Source organism: Malaclemys terrapin, chromosome 13 (assembly GCF_027887155.1).
Source record: "Malaclemys terrapin pileata isolate rMalTer1 chromosome 13, rMalTer1.hap1, whole genome shotgun sequence".
NCBI classification, from domain to species: Eukaryota; Metazoa; Chordata; order Testudines; family Emydidae; genus Malaclemys; species Malaclemys terrapin.
The window spans coordinates 825,346-846,126 of NC_071517.1; the positions used below are offsets into that span (position 1 = coordinate 825,346).

At 59.2% G+C, this 20,781-nt stretch overlaps 3 protein-coding genes across 6 annotated transcripts; 1 reads left to right on the top strand and 2 right to left on the bottom strand.

The window, feature by feature from the left end:
* Positions 1-1,079: 1,079 nt before the first annotated feature.
* Positions 1,080-8,595, bottom strand: SLC25A10 (solute carrier family 25 member 10). Its single transcript, XM_054048090.1, has 11 exons — positions 8,460-8,595; positions 7,129-7,248; positions 6,589-6,703; positions 6,457-6,505; positions 5,944-5,985; positions 5,472-5,515; positions 4,562-4,632; positions 4,313-4,405; positions 3,879-3,956; positions 3,560-3,616; positions 1,080-2,677 (listed from the first exon to the last, which is right to left on the bottom strand). The coding sequence occupies exons 1-11, from the start codon at positions 8,547-8,549 to the stop codon at positions 2,576-2,578; spliced, it is 861 nt and encodes a 286-aa protein (XP_053904065.1). The 5' UTR covers positions 8,550-8,595; the 3' UTR covers positions 1,080-2,575.
* LOC128848234 (methyltransferase-like 26 B) lies at positions 7,890-20,671 on the top strand. Of its 4 annotated transcripts, none has more exons than XM_054048091.1 (7): positions 7,890-7,933; positions 16,983-17,278; positions 18,651-18,810; positions 19,085-19,144; positions 19,631-19,698; positions 20,126-20,204; positions 20,524-20,671. In XM_054048091.1, exons 1-7 carry the CDS (start codon positions 7,898-7,900, stop codon positions 20,584-20,586), a joined length of 762 nt encoding a protein of 253 aa, XP_053904066.1. In that variant the 5' UTR covers positions 7,890-7,897; the 3' UTR covers positions 20,587-20,671. The 4 variants fall into 4 exon arrangements, with proteins under 4 accessions (XP_053904066.1, XP_053904068.1, XP_053904069.1 ...); XM_054048093.1 differs by lacking the exon at positions 7,890-7,933 and adding an exon at positions 15,351-15,739; XM_054048094.1 differs by lacking the exon at positions 7,890-7,933 and adding an exon at positions 15,983-16,064.
* On the bottom strand, positions 10,824-16,426 carry MRPL12 (mitochondrial ribosomal protein L12). The gene is made up of 5 exons (XM_054048096.1): positions 16,269-16,426; positions 15,855-16,041; positions 15,261-15,341; positions 14,684-14,821; positions 10,824-11,182 (listed from the first exon to the last, which is right to left on the bottom strand). The coding sequence occupies exons 1-5, from the start codon at positions 16,325-16,327 to the stop codon at positions 11,066-11,068; spliced, it is 582 nt and encodes a 193-aa protein (XP_053904071.1). The 5' UTR covers positions 16,328-16,426; the 3' UTR covers positions 10,824-11,065.
* Positions 20,672-20,781: the final 110 nt, after the last annotated feature.

A 20,781-nucleotide genomic window follows, 5' to 3' on the forward strand; every position in this document is an offset into this window, starting at 1 on the left:
TCCCAGGCTCAGAAGTGGCAGAACCAGGAGCCCTGCTGCTTGTGCATTAATCAGGCCCTTGGAGACCCAGACGGCACAGACAGAGACACAGCTAGGGCTCCGTCGGTCCAGGGGTGAAGCCCAGGGAAGTCCTGCCAAGCTCCAGATGGCACTGGGGAGGGGAGAGGCTCTGGATCAAGCTTCTGCCATGGAGCCTGCAGGAGGGAGCAGAGGCCAGTCCCAGTGCATAGCCTGCTCCCCAGGGCAGCAGCGGGCACCCCACATGCCCCAGCCTCCCCTAGACCCCACAGATGCAGCAATCATGAGGGGTCACTGCTGTGGCTCCCTCCTCCCCGTCATGCCCGAGCCCTCTCCTGGGGAGCAGGGACAGGAACAAAGTGGGAGGCCAGACGGCATCGTTAGGCTTCGTTAAGGTGACGAGTTTTCCTTGCCTCCCCATCCCAGGTTGGCTGTGTTCCAGCTGCTGGAGCCCAGTAAGTGTCACATCCAGGCTGCAGCTCCGGCGGGACATGAAATGTGTGAAGCCGGCGGGTGTCCATGGCACAGCCTCTACCCAGTAGTTTCTCTCACAGCTCCGGCAGGGGCCCCTTGGGGCAGTGATGTGAGAGCACCCCACTGCTAGCAGCTTCACCCGCCCCCCTGCAGCACCCCCAGCTGAGCTGGGACGAGCTGGGGCACCTGCAAGAACCCTGAGTGCAAACCAGGGGGTGGAACTGCGAGCTAGCGGGTATGGGTTGGACATGCAGAGGCCTCCTGTCCGGGGGGGGAGGGGGGGGGCGCTCCCACTCTGTACAGTCCGGGCAGCGCTCTACTTTCTAGACACTGCCGCTGGGAGGGAGCTGCGCCGAGGCAGAGGAATTGGGGGGGAGAGGGGAGCACCTGGCTGAGACCCCCCAGTGTGGCTCTCCCCTCCCCGCACACCCTGTGGCTGGACAGGGCCCCGGGACCGGGGGATGAGGTGGCTCTGGGGCCTGTTTGACAGCTAAGATTTTGCCCCTGTGCAAGGCTCTGGGGAGTTGGGGGTGTCAGCTCCGTCCCTCCCCATCCCCCATGAAAGCAGCAACAGTCACAGACCTGCAGCGGTTCCATTGGTTTATTATCACAGTTACAAATGCTCCAGTTCTTTGATCCCACGGGGCACCTGGCACCTGGCTCATTGCCTGGCCCGACCACTTGCGGGCAGCAGCAGCATTTCAGACGTGGTGGCTCGTAGGGGCAGCAGCAGCAAGGAGCAGGCATGAGATACAAACGCTCCCTTCCCAAGCAGGATCCAGCCCCAGCAACTCACTCTGATCCTTAGACAGACGCTACAGCAGGGCCAGCACAGAGCAGCCCCAGCAAAGCTGCCAGCAGGAGGCCGGGTCTGCCGGAGAAGGCAGCTCCGCTGGAATGTGCTGGGTGTCGGGGTCCCACTTTGCACCACCACGGGGTTAGCGCTGGGTGTAGACGACAGCTCCAACCCCCGGGGCACCTGTGTGCTATGCAGAGCTCACACCCATCAGTCTGTCGGTCCGGACCACCGGGTGCAGACTAGACAGCACGTGCGGTTTGGACGGGTTCCCACCGCTACTTTTCATCTACGTAAGACACTTTCCACGGTGACTCCTGCCAGGTCCCCATCGTGGCCTGAGGCATCGCGTGCCCCGGGCGGGTTTGAGGCAGAGCCGCAGACACAGCGGGTCAGGCACTGCCCAGCCCAGGACGGGAGCTGGGCTGTGTGCGCAAGAGAATCCCTGCCCCTAGCCGTGCTCCACCCTCTGCCTGGGGCGGCTGAGCAGGGGAGGGTCCTTGCTCCATCATTGGTACAAAGCACAGATCCCTGAAGAGCCCAACAACCTTTGGGTGTCTGGGAGATTTTGGCTGAGTAAACTGATCTTTAAAGCATGAGGCAGCAGGTGGGGAGAAGCAGGAGGGGCTGAGGGAGCCGGGCTACTGGGGAGAGTATTACCGGGGGCGGCGCTAGACCCATCCCAGAAGAGGGGGCACCCATGGACAGCAAGCCAAGGACCTGCAGGAAGGAGGGGAGGGGGATGCCATCAGTCTGACACGGGCAGAGATCATACGGGGATGGAGGCGGGGGCCAAACAGAACTGGTTCCGCACCCTGAGCCTGGGTCTCCTTTCTCCGCCCCGGGATCCTCTGGGGAAGCCTGCGATCCCCTCCCCAGCCGCCACCGGTAATACTGCCACTAGACCCGCTGCCCTGAGGGCTGGGGGAGTCGGCCCCGGCTGAGCCCCCGTCGCTGAAGAACCTGCCAGGTTCTGCTGTAAACATGGGTGCCCTGGGACTCGAGGCATGTCACAGAGCAGGGGATGGACCGGCTCCGAAGAGCCTTGGCCTCCCAGGGCATGCCCCCCCCCGGGGGCCTGTAAGGTGCAGGGAGGGGAGGACCCATCCCTATTGCTATGGCAACTGTGGGCCCAGTCCAGGGGCGGGAAGGGGGGCCCTTTGGGCCAGCTGGGTTAGTGGGGGGCAGGGAGGATGGGGAGGGGCCTTCTGGGACCTCAGTGGTGTCTCGCTGGGTTTCATCCCCCGGGAGAAGCCAGGTCTGGAAGGCGCAGGGCCCTTCCCCCCCTCAGGCCAGCACTTTGATCCCAAAGTACTTGCGCAGCTGCTCCAGGAAGACGAAGGTGAGGACGGTGTGAGGCACCAGGCGGATGGCAGCAGGAATGAAGCCCTGGAAGGGGACGGGCAAGAAAGGAGAAAGGGGAGGGTCAGTCTCTGTCCTGCTCGGGCCTTCCCAGCCAGGATGCTCTGGCCCTCTGAGGGGCGTGGGTGGGGCAGTTGGGGGTGGTGGTGGAAGAGAAGGACAGGAGGAGGCTGCAGGGAGCAGAAGTGGCCAGGCAGGGGAGCAGCAGCTGCGGCCAAGGGGAGGGGCAGCAGGAGGGGGTGGGAGAGGTGCCGCAGACAGCCAGGGTGCGTGGGGTTTACACGGTTGATTAATCTGTCCCCAGGCAAGTCAGCGCCACTGTCAGTACCGCCCAGGCCCAGCGGGAGCCAGTGCCAGGGCCCCAGCCCCTATGGGCCTTTTCATGGACTCCACCCCCACAGCCCCTCACCCACCCACCCCGCAGGCAGGTCCTGGGGCTGCCTCCAGGCAGCTCTGCCCAGGGAGCCGTTGAGCAGGCCCCCGCATCCAGGGGCGGCTCTATGTTTTTTGCCGCCCCAAGCATGGCGGTCAGGCGGCCGCCAGCGGCATGCCTGTGGGCGGTCCTCGGTCAGACGGATTTGGTGGCGTTTCTGTGGGTGATCTGTCGGTCCCGTGGCTTCGGCTACGCACCGCCGAAACCGTTAGACCTCCTGCGGGCACGCCGCCGAACGCCGTCTGACTGCCACCCTCACGGCGACCAGTACGCCGCCCCCCGCGGCTTGCTGTCCCAGGCACGCGCTTGCTGCACTGGTGCCTGGAGCCGCCCCTGCCCACATCGCCCACCCCCCGTGCTCCTTTCACCCCACACTCTGCCCCCCAGCCCCCACATGAGCACCCTCCTGCTCCCACACTCTTTCCACCCCCTACCGGCCCCCAATTCGCTCCAACCCCCCAGCTGCAGCCTGCTACCTTGTAGAAGGCCAGAGGTCCGAGCCTGGCGGTCTCCACTGCGCAGTGAACAACACCCTGAAATGAAAGAGGGAAATAAGCCAGGAGACCTGCTCCCGAAACGGCCTCGGACTGATCTGGCTCGCAGCTGCCCTAGAGACAGGCGTGTCTGGGCTGAGATCTGGGGCAGGAGCAGCTGTGGGGCGTGAGGAGCCAGGGATCCGGCCATGGGGCAGTGGGGAGGGTACATGGGCAGCTGGTGAGATTGTGGCAGGGAAGGGGGGTGGGGAGGGGCAGGACAGATTGCAGCGAGGCAGGGCAGGGTCACAGGGTTACTCACCCGGTACTCTCCCTGCGAATTCATCAGGCGGGTCTTGAGTACGTCCATGGGCTGGCAGAGGAACGTGGCACATCCACCCTGGGGGGAAGGGACAGAGATGGGTCAGAGAGGGAGTCCCTGGGACTAGTGGTGCCACTGGCCCTTCCAGTCCCTGGGCAGAGGGCAGGTGAACGGACACAGGAGCTGCCTACATAACCCACCCTGCTAGCAGAGGGGAACAGGGCAAGAACCTACATGCTGTGAACAGAAGAGACCTGCAAGCCTGAGGAGGTCTTCTCATCCCACTGCCTCATTTCTCTGGGCCAGGAGGTCCACAGCAGCAGCCTGAGGCTGTAGGAAGCCAGCAGCTCTGTGGGGTGCGCACCTAGCGCCTGTCTGCAATTCCCATGACTAGCACCATCAGGCAGCCCTCCCCCTGCCCTGCCCCTACTCACAGCAATGAAGCTGGCCAGGAAGTGAGTGAAGATGTTGTCGGCGAGAAGCCCGGTCGTGAGAACCAGCTGCTTGGCCTGGTCATAGCAGGAGAGCTGCAGGAAGAGGGGCGAGTTAGCGGCTCATCCCGCCCTACCTCCATTTTCCCCAGACCCCAGGGGACTGGCTCCCCCATCCCCCAGAGGTGGCCCTCGAGGCCCGGGGCAGAGCCAGTCCCAGCCGCCCCCCAGTGCCTGAGGGAGGGTTCCTACCTGTCCAACGGTGACCAGGGCCCCTCGGCTCGACGCCATCGTAGCACCTGAGAACAGCTTCTTCAAGCCCTCTGGGGAGGGGGAGGGGAATCAGTGCACAGTGCGGGGGGGTGTGAATTCAGCCCCAGGCCAGCTGAGAGCCACCATTCCCATTAGCCCTGTGCCCAGCTGCCCACCCAGAGCCTGGGGCTTGTGCAGCGTGGCAGGCCCTGGCTGTGACTCCAGCCCCTGGACCCTCCACCACCCAGCAGGGGAACTCCCCAGGGGCTCCTCTGAAAGCCCCCGCCCCTGTCTCTGGCTCCGAGGGAAGAGAAGTCACTCACCCTAGCACTGGCTCCTTTCAGCCTGTTCTGGCACTCTCCCTCTCCACTGCTTGTCTGTCTGTCTGTCTCTTCTTCCTTTCTTTGAAAACACAACTCCCCTTTCAGGCTCTCCCTTCCCAGCTGGGGGGTGAGGGGAGTGTTTCATTCCCACCACTGGAGGGCTCGGGGTGGTGCCTCTCACTGCAGCATCTGGTCTGGCCCTTGCTGTGTCATCCCCCGGGACAAACCCAAACCGCTCAGAGGGCCCCTAAGGCTGCTCCACTTCAGAGGCAGCATCTGGATGAACAATCCCAACCACCCCCTAACACCCCCCCGACCCAGCCTGCTCTACCTGGCCATTTCGACCCCAGCCTCCAGCCACACCCACGACAGGGCTGCCCCTGGTCCCTGCAGACTTCAATCAGCTGGATCCACCCCCCCAACCCAGCTGCCACTTGGCCCCTGACCAAACCGAGCCATTTAGCTGCCCTGGTGTCCCCCAGAAGCAATTCCTGCCCTGGGGCTTCACCACACCAGCGGGGGTGCCCCTGCTCAGGCGAGAGGCGATGCCAAGCCCCTGTGCTCCCAGGCCTTTGGCAGAGTCCTACCCTCACGGAGCACTCGGTACATGCCATCCAGGGCGTGGGAGTAACTGGAGGGACGAGAAGGGAAAGAGGTAAAGCCGTGAGCCCTTCCAACCAGCCCTCATTGTCTCCAACACCCCACTCAATATGTCCAGGATTGCTGGACATTCCTGCTTGAGGAGCAGAGCTGGGGTCACCCAATGCACTGCCCCCCACCCCACTCCGCCCCCCAGCCTGGATCTCTCCAGCCAGCAACTGTGGTGCTTGGAGCAATGCTGCCCCCCTGTGGCCACACCACCTCACTGCAGCTCCCATCCACAGGGAGGGCACAGGGGGAGTGGATCCCCCCCAGTGCCACCATGTGAGCAGCCCCTTAGCATCCCATTAGGGATCCTTGCCACCCTCCCTCCCCCCACCACATGCCAGGGGGGGGAGGGACCCAAGCCAGCTGGTCTTAAGTCCCTGGGGTCCCCCCACTTACTGTACCGTCACTCACTTCCGCCTCAAATGCACCGGCTGCTTCATGTCATTCTGCATCCTACAGAGACAGAGCAGTGGGGGAGGTGAGGGGAGACAGACCAGGACAGACTGAGCGACCTGCCCCTGTGATCAGCCCTTGGGGTGGGGCTCTGGCCCCCTTGTTCTGAGCAGGCCCGAGCTCACCCAGCATGCGACTATGACCGGTGCTCCCTGGGGAGATGGGGCCACGCAGAGGGCGTAGCCCTGCATCCGTGGGGACGGGGACCTAGCAGGGCTTCTCCACGGCCAGCTCCTGTGACATCAGGAGGGGCCAACCCCAAAGATCTGAAACCCCCAGCCTGGGGCAGCTCCAGGCACGGATGGGGCAATTCCAGTCCCTCCAGGTGCAGGACGTAGGATCTGCCACATTGGATCAGGTCACAACCCATGGAGTCCATGACAAGCTGAGATGGGATCGCCCACAACTCCCCCGCCCTGCACTCCAGCCACATTCCCAGCGGGCAGAGCGTCCGAGACCCATGGAACTGACCTGACGTTCACCATGTCTGCCGGGGTCCCCACAAACCCACCAGTGAAACCTGCAACCAGAGAAGATTCAGGGTCACGGGACTCCCCAAGCCTGGCCACCGCCCATGGCCTGGGCTCCCCTGCCCCTGCTCACCTCCCACAGCACCCAGCAGCACCTTCTGGTAGAAGGGCAGAGGTCCCTGAGTGCCTTGGCTCACGCGGTCCCGCACGGTCTCATAGATGGCGAAGCGGGTCAGGGAGTACGTCATCTGAGGAGACAGAGAGTCAGAGCAGGGCCCAAGTGCTGCACCCCAGGGGACTCCCTGCCCTCCCCAGACAGCCACCAAAGGCGCTGCCCAGCACGTGGCACCGAGCCCCTGGCTCCGGGGCTGGGCTGCTGCTCCCCAGCTCAGCCAGAGGGAGCTGCTCCCCGGAAAGGAGCACTACCAAGGCCAGCACCTGGATGTGGGGGGAATGTGTGGGGCCTGTGTAATGGGGAGAGGCCCAGGGCCTGGGTAATGGGAGGGGAGCGACCCCCACGGCAGGAAGCTGAGGGACTGGGTAGAGGGGGAAGAGGGGGTGACCCCCATGGCAGGAGGCTGGGGTGTGCGCTCTGCAGCAGGAGGTGCAGGGCCCAGTATGGGGGGCGCCCCCTCATGGCGGAAGTGGGGCGGATGCGGCCCCAGGCACTCACCTGGCGGCAGAGCGAGGCGCTGAGCCCGTTGTAGAGCGCCAGAAAGCCATCAGTGCGGATCACACGCAGCGCCATGCCTGTCATGCGCATCTTCACCTCCTGCTGCGTCTGCAGGTGCACCTGGGCCAGGGCGAGAGCATGCAGGGGGTCAGGCCCAGCACCCCCAGCCCGGAGCGCACGGGAGGGCTGATCCCTCCATGCACTGCGGAGCCAAGACTGGGACAGCTGCTTGTGACCCTTTCCCCGCACATCGGGGACAATGGTCCTGACCCTTCTTGGGGTTAATCCTTAGCACATGCGCTGGAGCTCCAGCAAGTGATCACAGCAAGTGATCACAGACCCGTGGGCCCCCCCATGCGACCGGAGCTTGGGAATCAGCCCCACACCCAGTCACCTGGAGCAGGGACCATGGCAGGTGGGGGGGGAACAAACCAAGTTAGGGGGCACCTATAAGTAGTGCACCCCCCTCCCAGCATGGCCTCTCAGTGGCGTATGTAAGAGAACCCACCAGGCCATGGCCAATGAGGGGGGAGGGCCATGCAAGGGGGGGAGCCCCAGAGATGGGGAAGGGCGAGCGACTGGCTCCGATGCGATAAAGGGGAAGGGGAACAGGGGCCTTTCATCGCACTCCCAGCTGCTGCCGCACATTCCACTGAGCCTCTATCTTCCAGTGGCCGCACCGGGCAGCAGGGACCTCCCTGGCGTTCCCAGCGAGAAATCCCTTCTCTCTCTCTGCATGCCCAGCCTGGGGGAAAAGCGGAGCCAGGAGATGGACCCAGGAGTCCTGACCAGGCCCCAGCCCGGGGTAACTGTACATCTTCCACGTTAGTAGCAGAGAGCGCCCGGCAAGATGGGGCGAGAGGGATCCGGGGGGGGGGGGGGGGGGCGGAGGGTTGGGGCTCTGGGGGGTCCAGGAGGGGGCCCGGGAGGGGCGGAGGGTTGGGGCACTGGGGGGCCCGGGAGGGGGCCCGGGGGGGCGGAGGGTTGGGGCACTGGGGGGCCCGGCAGGGGGCGGAGGGTTGGGGCACTGGGGGGCCCGGCAGGGGGCCCGGGGGGGGCGGAGGGTTGGGGCTCTGGGGGGGCCGGAGGGTTGGGGCACTGGGGGGCCCGGGGGGGGCCCGGGAGGGGCGGAGGGTTGGGGCTCTGGGGGGGGCCCGGGAGGGGGGCCCGGGAGGGGCGGAGGGTTGGGGCTCTGGGGGGTCCGGGAGGGGCGGAGGGTTGGGGCACTGGGGGGGGCCCGGGGGGGGCGGAGGGTTGGGGCTCTGGGGGGGCCCGAGAGGGGGCCCGGGGGGGGCGGAGGGTTGGGGCTCTGGGGGGGCCGGGGGCCGCACCTTGAGCAGGTCCAGCGGGTGGGTGCAGCAGGCGGCGCCGCACGAGGCCAGGCCCCCGAAGTACCAGCGGGACACGCGCTTCTCCGCCATCGGGCCGGTCCGCGCGGCGGGATCCGCTTCCCCGGGCGGCGCGGCCCAGCACAAGCACAGCACAGCCCCGCCCGCCCCGGCCTTAAACGGGCAACGCCAGCGCAGGGAGGCTTAAAGGGGCGACGGCAGCGGAGCCCAGAGCAGGCCCCAGCCGCCAGGGGACCCAGGTCGGGGGGTTCGGCCCCCACCTTGCCAGGCCAGCCACAGGGCAATGGCGCAGTGCAGGCTGGTCGCCCCCTTTGCACCCCAGGGCAAGGCAGGGCACCCGCACCTATGGTGACCAGATGTCCCAATTTTATAGGGACAGTCACGATATTTGGGAATTTTTCTTATACAGGCACCTATTACTCCCCACCCCCATCCTGATTTTTCACATTTGCTGTCTGGTCACGCTACCTGTGCCGCAGGCACTTTCACAGACAAAGCCGCGTGTGGGTGAGCTGGTAGAGGCGTGTGCACACGGCCTGAGCGGGGTGCTTCTGGGCCTGGTGACTAATCTGGCCAGGACCCCGAGAGGGCCGGTGCAGGATTCAGGGATACGGATGCTGGACAAAGAGCCCAAGCTTGCACCAGCTGGTAACTTTTCAAAGCAGACAAGGCCTGAGCCCCGGTCACTGAGATTTTAGTGCACAGTGGGTCAGGAGACTAGTCACCTCCCAACACACATGACAGGCACCAGCAAGGAGAAAGAATATGCCAGGCCAGGGTGTGGGCTCAGGCAGGGTCAGAGGCTCTAATCCAGGGGTTCTCAAATGGAGGGTTCTCATGACCCCTCAAGGGGATGCAAGGTGGTTACATGGGGGTCACCACCTGTCAGCTCTGTGGGGCTGACAGCCCAAAGGCCCCCTTAAATTACCCCACCCTGTTTTCAATAAGGGGGGGGGGTCACACTCACAGACTTGCTCTGTGAAAGGAGTCACCAGCACAGTTTGAAAACCACTGCTCATTCCCTCTCTGTAACATGTGCAGTCTCCTATGGGCTGGCCAACTGCTGGAGAGTAAACACAGCTCCAAACCCCACTGCCCAGCACCCCTTTCAGATCTTGTCCTACCCGTAACCTGAATGCAGAGCTGCCCTCTGGCCAGGCTGCCCCTCTGCCTGGCAGAGTGGCAGCTCAGGAAACAGGGGCAGTGATGGGCGGGGCTTGCAGCCCCCCCTATGTATTATTAACAGCTCAGAAAGGTAAGGCAAAGGGAGGGGCTGTGAATGAAGGTGGCCAAAAGTGGCTGGGATTAGCCAATGACACTGGAGAGGGAGGGTCATAGAAACAAGGTGCTGGCCTGAGCTCAGGGGGACTTTCCTACAGGCTCTGGCTCCCTGCTTCTCGAGCCAACCCCCACATTTATATGTACCAAGCCACCCACCCCCACAGCTCATGCAGATTTTGTTACTAGCTGCACTATTGCACAAGCACCCAGAGGTAGACGGGCATGTGCCACTGATATCACAGCCATTGGCTTAGGCCACAGCTACACTAGTGCTTATGTCAGCAAAACTTTTGTTGCTCAGGCCGGTGAGGGAAAAAAACACCCCCCCAAGCAACATAAGTTTTGCTGGCATAAGCATGGGTGTGCCCAGCACTATGGCAGCAGGAGACACCCTCCCACCGCTCACTGAGCTGGTTTTAGTGCGTTGACAGCAGAGCTCTCTCCCATCGGCAGAACGTAGCTACACAAGCGCTCTTACAGCAGCAGAGCTGTGCCTCGGGAAGCGTGTAAGTATAGTCATGGCCTTAGTTTGGGCTGGCAAATCCTCCCTCCAAGTGCACAGCAGTCACCTGCGATAGACAGGTGCCCACCCCTCTTAGCAGTCAGCTGAGCAGATGGGAGTCCAAGCTTCCATGCTGTTCAGACTCCCACTAGGGAGGAGAATCCACCCCAACCTGAATATCACCCTGCAAGAAAAATACCCCTTCCCTCAGCTCCTGTGGGCCACATCCATTCACCTGTAAATAATTAACCATGGCTTAGTTTGAGATTGGCTGAGTTGCAGTGAAAGGTCAAACCACTGCATTAGCACAGGACACCCCTCCCCCCCATACCGAAGGCACCTGGGAAGATACCATTAGAAGGAGGGGGACAGGAAAAAGAGTAAATACATGGAGTGAAAATATCAATGACCACAGGCCAGCAACAGGCCTGTTCGGTGGCACAGAGCCACATGGGCTGGCGCACGGGTGCACTCCACACCTAGGCAGCTCTGCTGGCTGGCGTGCACAGTCTGGTGAGTGGTTTCGGGGAGGACTGGTCTTTACACATCACTGGTTGACAGACTTTCCCCCACACACACCTTTTTAATAGATTCAGCGTTCATTACGGTGTTGGTACAAATGTCAGCCCCTCCCCCGAACACACCCCGCTGGCGCAGGGCCATCCTAACCGAGCAAACCCCACTGCAGAAAAGCAGGGCAGATCTCAGCCCCTTGGAAATGCACAGGAACCCTGCGACAGTCAGTGGACAGGTGCCCCACACGGGCAGGAGGTACATTAGTCCCTCAGCCATGAGAGTGGGCCATCTACTCCAGAACCACGGTCCCTCCTGCTGCCTCCAGTGCTGCTTTGATCTTCTCTGCTTCCTCTTTGGAGGCATGGGCCTTGATTTCCTGTGGAAGTGACTCTACCAGTTTCTTTGCCTGCCAGAGAGAGAGAGAGAGTCAGAAACTAGCTGTTTTCACTAACTAGATTAATAGATTTTAAAGCCATAGGGGACCATTAGCATCACCTATATCCTATATAACCCAGGCCAGAGAACCACCCCGAATAATCTCTGGATCAAGCCCATCACTTCTGTTTGAAGCACAGCATCTCTTTCAGAAAGTCTTTCAGTCTTGGTTTAAGCATTTCAAGCAATAGCGAATCCATTAACCATTGGAACAGCTTACCTAGGGATGTTATCCCCACCTTGTTTTTAGTCTGAATTTGCCTACCTTCGTTTTCCAGCCATTGGATGTTGTTCTGCCTTTTTCTGCTAGACAGGAGAGCTGACTGCAACCAGACATCTCTGCCACTTATAGGTACCTGACTGCGATCGAGTCATTGCTACACCTTCTCTTGGTGAAACCAAATACACTGGGCCTCTTTAGTCTTTCACTCTAAGGCAAGTTTTTCAGACCTCAGATCAGACTTGTATCTCTTTTCCAAACCCTTTCCAATTTGCAAACAATCTTTTTGAAGTGTGGACACCCAAAAATGGACACAGTATCCCAGTAATGGAATCACTAAAGCTGTTTACAGAGGTAATGCCACCTCCTTGCTCCTGATTGATATTCTCCACTTAATACATACAAGAGTTCATCCTCTACAGTAATGAATTGGGAGCTCAAGTCCAACTGATTTTCTACCATGATTCTTAAGCTCTTTTCAAAGTTACCAGTTTCCATGACATGGTCCCCCATCTTATAATCATAATGTGCACTTTGATCCTAGATGTATGACCCTGGATTGGCGGTGTAAAAATGCATGTGATGACTATGAAGCTGAATTTTAATAAATGTATTAATAGTGTATGATGAGCTGGTTATTGGGGTGGCATTTTCCTGTATGACTATATTGGGTTAGAGACAAGGTAGGTAAGGCACTATCTTTTATTGGACCAACTTCTGTTGGTGGAAAGTACAAGTTCTGAGCTACACAGAGCTCTTCTTTAGGTCTGGGGAAGGAGGCAGAGTGGCTTGGTTTAAGTATTTCTACAGGCAGGAAAGAGGACATGGCCCAGGACAGTCACCAAAACAATTGGTTCAAATGAATCTTGCTTGATCTCCTGCTGAGCCTACAGAATAGGCGTTGCCAGAAGGGCCAAAGTCCATCAACAAGACAAAGGACTCCCACAGGTTTATTAAGAGCACTCCCTTAGGGGAGCAGGGGAAGCTGGATACAGGAACTAGTAGGAGGGGGAAGAGAAAAGGAGAGAGGTCAGAAGAAGCCATGGCTACATTCAGACCTTACAGTGGCACAGCTGTACCACTACAGCTGCACTGCTGGAAGGTCTCCCATGTAGCTGCTCTATGCTAGTGGGAGAAGCTCTCCCGCCGGCACAATCAAACCACCCCCAACAAGTGGCGGTAGCTGTGTTGGGGAGAGAGCGTCTCCTGCCAACATAGCGCTGTCCACACTGGCACTTTCGTTGATGAAAAGTATGTCAGTCAGGGATAGTTTTTTTCCCCACACCCTGACCGACAGAAGTGCTAGTGTAGACATAGCCAGATACGTCACCACTATGGGATGGCAGGATTGTAGGTAAGATACACGTATGTGTAGGCTAGCTGCTGTTTTTAAAACACTTTTTTCTAATGTTTTGCTCCTACTGCTTCTTTCCCAATCAGAACAGAAATATTTGTTATATATTTCTACCTTTTCTATGTCCTGATAGTTGTTACCACCCTTGCCTCATATTGAGCCTAGACCACAGATACTAAAGATGGCCTGCAGAACAGAAAGCATCTCTGCTCCTAACTGTGTGAGAAACCCAGAATGAGACAACAGTCTCCTCTGAGAGGACAGAGTGCCCTGTCACAGACACGTGTATGCAGGGAAGCAGGCCAGGACTGGAATTTCAGCTTACAAAGAGGCTGGTGAATGAGAGGGATACATCCCTGAGTAACTCTGAATTAAGAAAACTCCTTGGAGAGAAGCCATTGCTGGACTGAATCCAGCTGCAATGAGAAGCCCGAGCTAGTCCAGAGAGCCCTGCAGGGGATCTTAGGATAAATTGTGGCATTGCCTGCTGGGGAGAGTGCACCTGGGTACAATGTGTGGTGATGCCAATTTACTGCATCCACAGGCATTGGTGACTGAAAACATCTTGAAAATAACAAGGTTATTCAGGAAGTCCATACTGCTGTTGCACCAGAAGGCCAGTGTCAAGTAGAGGAAGAGGAAGTGAACTTCTATTTTATTCTGTTTGTCAACATGGATGAACACCTGTATGAAGTGGATGGACGCATGCAATTCCCTGTAAATCATGGAGAAAGTTCAGATGATTTGCTATTGAAGGGTTCTGCCAAGATCTGCAGACAGTTCACAGAACATGAGAGAGGAGAAGTTCGCTTTTCTGCTGTGGCTCTCTGCAAGCCTGCCTGAGATGCCGAAGAGGGTGTTGAAGGAAGACAATCTAATCGCACATCAGTAAATGCAGTCTCTAAATCTTTCATTGCTTCAGTGCTTGTTAAATGCCGCTGGTTGGGCCAATTTAAACAGATCTGCGGAACTATTTCCACCTCCAGGACACACAAGCAACATCAGAAGAGTTTAAGATAAATAAGCTCCGACTCGAATATGAACTGTTCTGACAACTCTGTCTTTGGACTCTTAGGCCCTGACTTTTCACATGTTCAGTAAAAAATGCTTTACATGGCTTGTTTAACCTGTGCCTGCAAGTTAAGCTGTTTGATTGGGATTTCCTGTACTTAATAGGATAAATAAACTCCTCTGCTGTTAAAGGGGAAAAAAAAAAAGTCTTCCTCCCATGGCCCCTCCTCTCTTGCAGATTCCATGTGGGACTCAGCCGCTCTCACATGGTTAGGGTTAGGTTTTTGCCGCCCCCATCTGGTGAGAATGTGCATTATTGCCTCTAGAAACCAACCACCCAGAAGTCCTGGGAAGGAGGGACACTTGTTTTGAAGGTATCAATAGAGACAAGTGGGTGCAGACACTTTGGCCACATCTACACTACAGCCCAGATCTATGCCAAGATCGAGCCACTGGCGGGTCTAATGAAGACCCATCCAATCAACAGCAGATCACTCTCCAGTCGATCCCTGTACTCTACCCTCAACGACAAGAGTAAGGTAAGTTGACTGAAAGTTTCTCCCATTGATCTCCCACAGTAATTCGACCTAAGGTACGCAGCTGGGGTTGCGTAGCGTAGGTCGACTTATCATGGTAGTGTGGACACAGCCTTCCTGTTGGGAGGCCTCATGCTCAGTCCCCATGCACTTGGGACACCGCTGTGCACTGGAAAGGGAGCCCAAGGACATGGAAGAATCCAAGCTGCTATTCTGAATACAGCCAATGTCTCTGTTTTAAAAAGCACTTTTGAAAATAGTTTGGGCAGAGGCTCAGAGCTTTCAGCACAGCCCCATGGAGATGCTGCTCAAGCAGTGACCAAGATCATACAGGCAGAGGTAAGTGCTCACCTGGACAAGGTTCAGCCCCTGCATGCAGTTCTTCACTTCCTTGATCAGTTTTACTTTTTCCACAGCATTCACCTCAGTCAGCTTGACAGTGAAATGTTTTTTTTCCTGCTTCTTGGGTGCCTCTTCTTCTTCTGCTACCTGGAACCAACACAAGCTAGTGAGGCCAAGTATAGCAGCATTCAGGACCCTTCCGCCCTGCCACACACAGGATGTGACAAACAGCCCCTTCTGGCCAACTGGGGAACTCACCTCACTGCAAACCTGCAGAGGGGCACAGCACTCGCACAGGGAAAGATGCTCCAAGATTGCTAGGCAGCTATATAAACTTCTACCAACACTCCAGTTCCTTGTCTAGAATCACCACAGGTATAAAGACCCCTAGGAGAACCTGAAGTAGGTCTGTTTAGCTCAGAACCAACCTTCAGAATCACAGGTGGGGCATTTTTGGACTCACTAGAACTAAATTTGCCAAAGTACAAGGTTAAACCAATGCCCGTCTTCCTAGACAGCGCTTCCCTTCCCCTGGCATTTGTCCAGGGGCAAGGAGGAGGACCCTAGCAGAGCACCTGGGAGTTACCTGAGTGGCTGACTGCATTGCAGGTGGTGGCATCATTCCACCCATCGGCATCAGCCCCATGTCCTGGATCTTCAGTGTCTTCTGCAGAAGGCAACAAAGTGTAATCAACAGCACTTCAAGCCTGTCCTGTGTTCCCAGCAAGAAGAGGGACCACCATAGAACACCCCAGCCATAGATAAAGGGCAGAGGAACAGCTCCATTCTGTGCCCTGACAATCAACCACCCCAGTATCCTGCCTTCCCCCCACACCTTGGGAGCCCCAACTTAGTACAGCCCAGGCCATCTACCTACCCAATTATACGAAGTGGGGCACTTTCCAGAGGTTACATGTGGGGAGGGGGGGATCACATGCCCTCCCCCCAATTTCTGCCAGGGTTTGCTAGCTGGGCCTCCTTCCTGGCCAGCAGCTCCTGGAGCTGGCCAGCTGCAGCCACAGGGAGAGGCAGCCGCAAACAGCTGGGAGCTCCATGGAGGAGCTGGTGGGGAAGAGGAGAGACTTGCGGGGGGCAGGGGGGAGAGAGAGGTGACCCCCCCGCCGGTACCCGTCGCGAGCCCCTGACAGGGAGAGGCAGAGCCTGCCCAAGTCCTGCCCACCTTCAGCAACTCATTGAGGTCCGAGATCTCCAGCAGTGTCAGGCCAGCGATGTCCTGCACCAGCTGCCGGATCTTGGGCGGATAGTCCTTCGGGGCGTTATCCAAGGGGGCGCTGGCCAGGGCTTCGGCCCTTCGGGGGCAGCCGGTCCTCAGCATCCTCCCCGCGCAGACTCCCGGCAGCGGCTGCCTGGCGATGGAAAGAGAGGCCCGGTCAGGCTCTAGCCAGGCCCGGAGGTGCCCCGCGCACAGCCCCCCCCCCCCCGGGAACGGGCCGTGCCGGGCTCGCAGCCCGAGCCTCGCGAGCCGGGCGGCGGGACCCGCAGGGGGCGCCCGCCGCCGGGCCGGGATTGCCCCAGGGCCGCGCGCAGGGACCGGCCGCTCGGGGCTCCCGCGGGGACGGGGCGGCCCCGGTACCGGAGCAGCAGGCGGGCGGCGGCCCGGAGCCCCCTCACGGGGCGGGCGGCGGGCAGCATGGCGGCGCCGGCACCGAGCACGCTGGGTCCCGGCAGCAGGAAGGAGACGCCCGGCCTCAAAGGCGGGCTGCAGCAGGCGAAGGACGCGGCGGCGGCGCTCTGCCCCCCAGTCTCTATGGTCGCCGGGGCGCTCTAGCCCTGCCCAGGCCATGTCACTGGCAAAGGGTGACAGTCTAGCCTCCGCCTCCCACGTCTCTATGGCTCAGGCAGGTCACCCGCCAGCGGGCGCTCAATCCTCCGAGCCCAGCATGCACCGCTTCCGCAACAAGGGCAACTTGGCCTTTGGGAGGCGCAGAGAGGGGCGGGGCCTGTGCGAGGGGCGGGGCCAGGACGCCTGGGTTCCATGCCCTGCTGTGTGACCTGGGGCTCTGTGGGGAATGAGGCCCAGGCAGGCGTGGGGTGCGGGCTCTGCCCTCGGGCTCGGGGCTGTGCCCGGGGTCACGCTGCCTTGGGCAGCATTCCCAGCCACCTGGCCGGGGCCGAAGAGACACGCTCAGGCCCTGAACCGTGGCTGTAGGCTAGGGCCTCGACACCCTGCTGGCCTCCCGTGGCTGGAGGAACCCCACGGGCCTTTCCCCCGTTTGTCCGCCCCACCTAAGCGTCTCTCCTGGGGACAAGCGTCACTCAGTAATCTTCTTTGCCTTAATAAATCTAGGCTGGGCCATCTGTGAGGAGAGCCAGCCCTGTCAGGCAGGAGCAGAAATCCAGGCAGCACCATTCTAGTGGCAGCCTCAAGACCTGTGGTCAGTGGCAGAAGATGCTGGTGTCTCCCATGGCAGAGAGGAATAAGGAGCTGATCCTGGAGGTACTGGCTGACTACGTGGATAATACAAGCCAAGCCTTTGGGCTGGAGCTGGCCTCTGGGACTGGGCAACATGTGGTGCATTTTGCCCAAGCCCTGCCTAATGTCACCTGGCAGCCTTCAGAAATCAGCCCGTCTGCCCATGAGAGGTACGTCTTGTGTCTGGTCCTTCCAGGAGCCCTGGGCAGAGGCAGGGACAGCACCCCACAGCATGAAAGCTGCTCGTGTCCCCATCCTGGCTGCTGACAGCTTCCCACGGGGAAGGATTTGGGGAGTTGAGGATTTCACTCCCATGGTGGTGGGGCTGCTTACAGCTCCAGTCACGGACCCAGGGGGGAGTCTGTAATGAGGAGCAGAAAGTGCCCTGACCTGCTGTTCCCACAGCATTGCCAGCTCCCTTCCCCAGCCCACAGGAGGGGTAGGCCCCAGCTCTCAAACACTGCCACTTCAGGCAGTGACAACAGGAGTCTGTCAGTGTTCAGCAGGGGATTGTGCTCACTTTGCCTTTGGAAATTGCACAAACCCTGCCAAATCCTTCTAGGCTGTTCAGGCTTAGGCTAATCAGAACATATAACACCTGCATCGGGGAGGGGGAGGGGAACATGCCATCTTGCAGTGACTCCCACCCCCATGGGCTTGTAACAGCTTTCATTGGGATGACACTTATAGTGGCCCCAGTACAGGACAAATTCCAAGGGCAAGGAGACACAGCTGTAGAGCTGGGGGGCTTAGGCTGCATGGCCCACCTCACTTGCAATTCTCCTGCAGCCCTATCCCTCCTCTTGCACTCCCTTAGAGGCAGCTGCCATGCTGGGTACTTCTTGGTCCAGGCATCAGTGCTTACAGCACAACAGGGAGAGAGATGGTGTTTGCCCATGATCTGGGTGAGAGCAGCCAGCTGCATCCCCTACAAGGCCTCACTTCCTGCCCGTTCTGCCTTTTAACGGAGGGGGAAGGGTCTAGCTCAGGGGTCGGCAACCTTTCAGAAATGGTGTGCCGAGTCTTCATTTATTCACTCTCATTTAAGGTTTCGCGTGCCAGTAATACATTTTAATGTTTTTAGAAGATCTTTTTCTATAAGTCTATAATATATAACCAAACTATTGTTGTATGTGAAGTAAATAAGGTTTTTAAAATGTTTAAGAAGCTTCATTTAAAATTAAATTAAAATGCAGAACCCCCCGGCCTGGTGGCCAGGACCCAGGCAGTGCGAGTGCCACTGAAAATCAGCTCGCGTGCCGCCTTCAGCACACGTGCCATATGTTGCCTACCCCTGGTCTAGCTGAATGCACCTCTTCCCCCCCTGGAGTCGGCAAGACAGCCACTGCCTGTGCTGCAGGGTGATGCTGGCAGTACTGTGGCCCTGGCAGTAGCTAAATGGATCCCAGCCTGGCACCTCAGGGCAGCTCCTGCAACATCCCCCATTATGAGAGCAGGCAGCAGCCTCTGTCTGGGTGCAGTGCAGCACCACCAGGCAGACACCAGCAGCCTTTCCCGGTTTACCTGTCTCTCTTCCTCCAGCATCTCTGCCTACATCAGAGCCACCAAGGTGCAGAACGTGAAGAAGCCACTGGCCATTGACGTTTCTCAGCCCTGGGACCAGTGGGCAGGCTTGAGCCAGGGCTGCTGCAATGTCATCGTCATCATCAACCTGCTGCACTTCCTTGCCCAAGGCCTGGAGGTGTGCATGTGTGGACAAACTGAGCCCTGCAGGGAACATGGGGGCACCACAGCAAGCAACCCTTGTGAGAAAGACATCCTTCCTCCCACTGGCGGAAGGAGCCTGTGGCCCTTTCAGGCCTGCAGCCCGCACCGCCCCAAGGGATTATTGCTCGGGAGGAGCAGGGCTGGCACCTTGTCCTGCTCCTACTGGGATATGGGGCAGGCCCTGGCCTGGGCTCACCCTCCCCCCCTCCCAGTGCCCACCTGGATGACATCCTGCCTTTGCGTTGCAGGGACTCTTCCAGGGTGTGGGCCAGCTGCTGAAGCCCGGGGGAGTTTGCCTGATCTACGGGGTAAGTATGAAGAATAGAATCTCAACCAACAACCTCTGCCCCCTCCCACCTCCCCGCCGAAGCAGCAGGAGGATATTAGGTCTTCCCAGGAATCTGAAGCCCAAGGCCCCTTTGTGAACCACCAGAGCGGTTTTGGGCCCCCTGCACGGTCTCCAGGAGCCTGTGTTTCCCCCCCCCTACAGGACAGGCTGTGCAATCTGCTGAGCAAAATATGGGGATGCGGGTCCCCAGAGCTCTGCCCAGCTCCTCCAGCGAGGGGGCAGGCACCGGCTGCTACTGTCTTAGCCCACACCGTATTACATCTTACCCCTCCTGTGGCCCTGCCTGCTGGATCTAGCAATGCCATGTCCAGACCCCATGGGAGAGGCTTGAAATCAAATAAAGCCTAGGGGTTAAACACCCATCAGCTGCTGCCACCACCTCCTCAGGGCACGGAAGTGGGACTGGGAAGGGCAAGGAGTGACTGACTGCACTTTGTGCCCACAGCCCTTTGCCATCAATGGGATCATCAGCCCTGAGTGCAACGTGGAGCTGGAGGAGAAGCTCCAGGAGAGGTGAGGTGTGCCCCAGGGGCTGAATTCTTCCCAGGGGCTCCAGCAATTCTGCAGTGTGGTAGTTAGAGGCTGGCTTGCCCTGTGGAAGCCCTGAAGGGGCCAAATCTGCATCCAGCCCACAGGCAATGGGCTCTAGACTGGACACATCACATCCTGTTCCCGGGTGCAACTGTCTCCCCCACCTGGGAGAGCACACGTCACCTGTGGCAGCTTCCCCAGGCCAGGCTCCCACTTCAGGCACAGGCTGTGTTCTGTGGGAGGCTCTTCCCCAGGCAGCATCTGGGGCGGGCTGGAGCTCGTCACCGGGCAGCAGCTGGGGATGAGCCCAGCCCCACCCCTTGGAAAGTCCAGGGCAGCTATATCCACCCCAGAGCCCGGCACGCTGCTCTGTGCCGCTCCAGCCTTCTGTTGTTTTTTTGACTGGCAGGAATCCAGCCTGGGGGCTGCGGGATGTGGAGGAGCTGCGGCAGCTGGCCACCCCCAACGCACTGCGCCTCGAGCGCATGGTAAGGTTCAGGGTGGTGTGGGAAACAGGCAGGTTTCAAGGCTTTGGGCTAAGCTGCAGGGAGCCTAGAAGCTACTGAATGTTAGTTCCTATGAAAATGAGGGGCTGGCAGCATGAGCAGGCAATGGCAAACTTTCTCCAGCCACAGCGCTGCAGCGGCCCCCAGGCCCCACACCCAGCCCACTGCACTTTAGCCCCCCTCCACACACACAGCTCTACTCCAGCCCCGCAGCTCACGCCTGGAGGCCTTGGTCGCTGCTCTGAAGCCCTTTAGAAGCCTGGTTGTTGTGCACCTTAATGCCTGTTTTCCTCATTGCCAGGTGGAAATGCCAGAATACACCAAATGCCTGATTTTTCGGAGGAGGGAGCTGGAGATGGCGTAGGCCCAGCCAGGCTGCAGGATGTCTGAGCATGGCTGCCTGAAGCCAATGGGATACGGACACCCAAGAATAAATGCTTTTAAATTAATCCGTCTCTGCCGTGGGCTGAGAGTAGCTGCTCCCTGGGGCCTGCACTGAGGCCAGCGGCCTAGGAGTGGTGAGCAGTGCATCCAAGCCCCTGCAGAGCGAGAGTCCCAG

Excerpts from the sequence above, each read along its gene's own strand:
- LOC128848234 (XM_054048091.1), top strand. The coding sequence starts at position 7,898 with ATGGACCCAGGAGTCCTGACCAGGCCCCAGCCCGGG. Across the intron at positions 18,811-19,084 it reads TCCTTGCCCAAGGCCTGGAG|GGACTCTTCCAGGGTGTGGG; the intron begins GTGTGCATGTGT and ends TTTGCGTTGCAG. Across the intron at positions 19,145-19,630 it reads GAGTTTGCCTGATCTACGGG|CCCTTTGCCATCAATGGGAT; the intron begins GTAAGTATGAAG and ends TTGTGCCCACAG.
- SLC25A10 (XM_054048090.1), bottom strand. The coding sequence starts at position 8,549 with ATGGCGGAGAAGCGCGTGTCCCGCTGGTACTTCGGGGGCCTGGCCTCG. Across the intron at positions 7,249-8,459 it reads ACCCGCTGGACCTGCTCAAG|GTGCACCTGCAGACGCAGCA; the intron begins GTGCGGCCCCCG and ends GCCCTGGCCCAG. Across the intron at positions 6,704-7,128 it reads GCGCCTCGCTCTGCCGCCAG|ATGACGTACTCCCTGACCCG; the intron begins GTGAGTGCCTGG and ends CTGTCTCCTCAG.
- MRPL12 (XM_054048096.1), bottom strand. The coding sequence starts at position 16,327 with ATGCTGCCCGCCGCCCGCCCCGTGAGGGGGCTCCGGGCCGCCGCCCGC. Across the intron at positions 15,342-15,854 it reads ACCTCAATGAGTTGCTGAAG|AAGACACTGAAGATCCAGGA; the intron begins GTGGGCAGGACT and ends TGCCTTCTGCAG. Across the intron at positions 11,183-14,683 it reads AGGGGCTGAACCTTGTCCAG|GCAAAGAAACTGGTAGAGTC; the intron begins GTGAGCACTTAC and ends TCTCTCTGGCAG.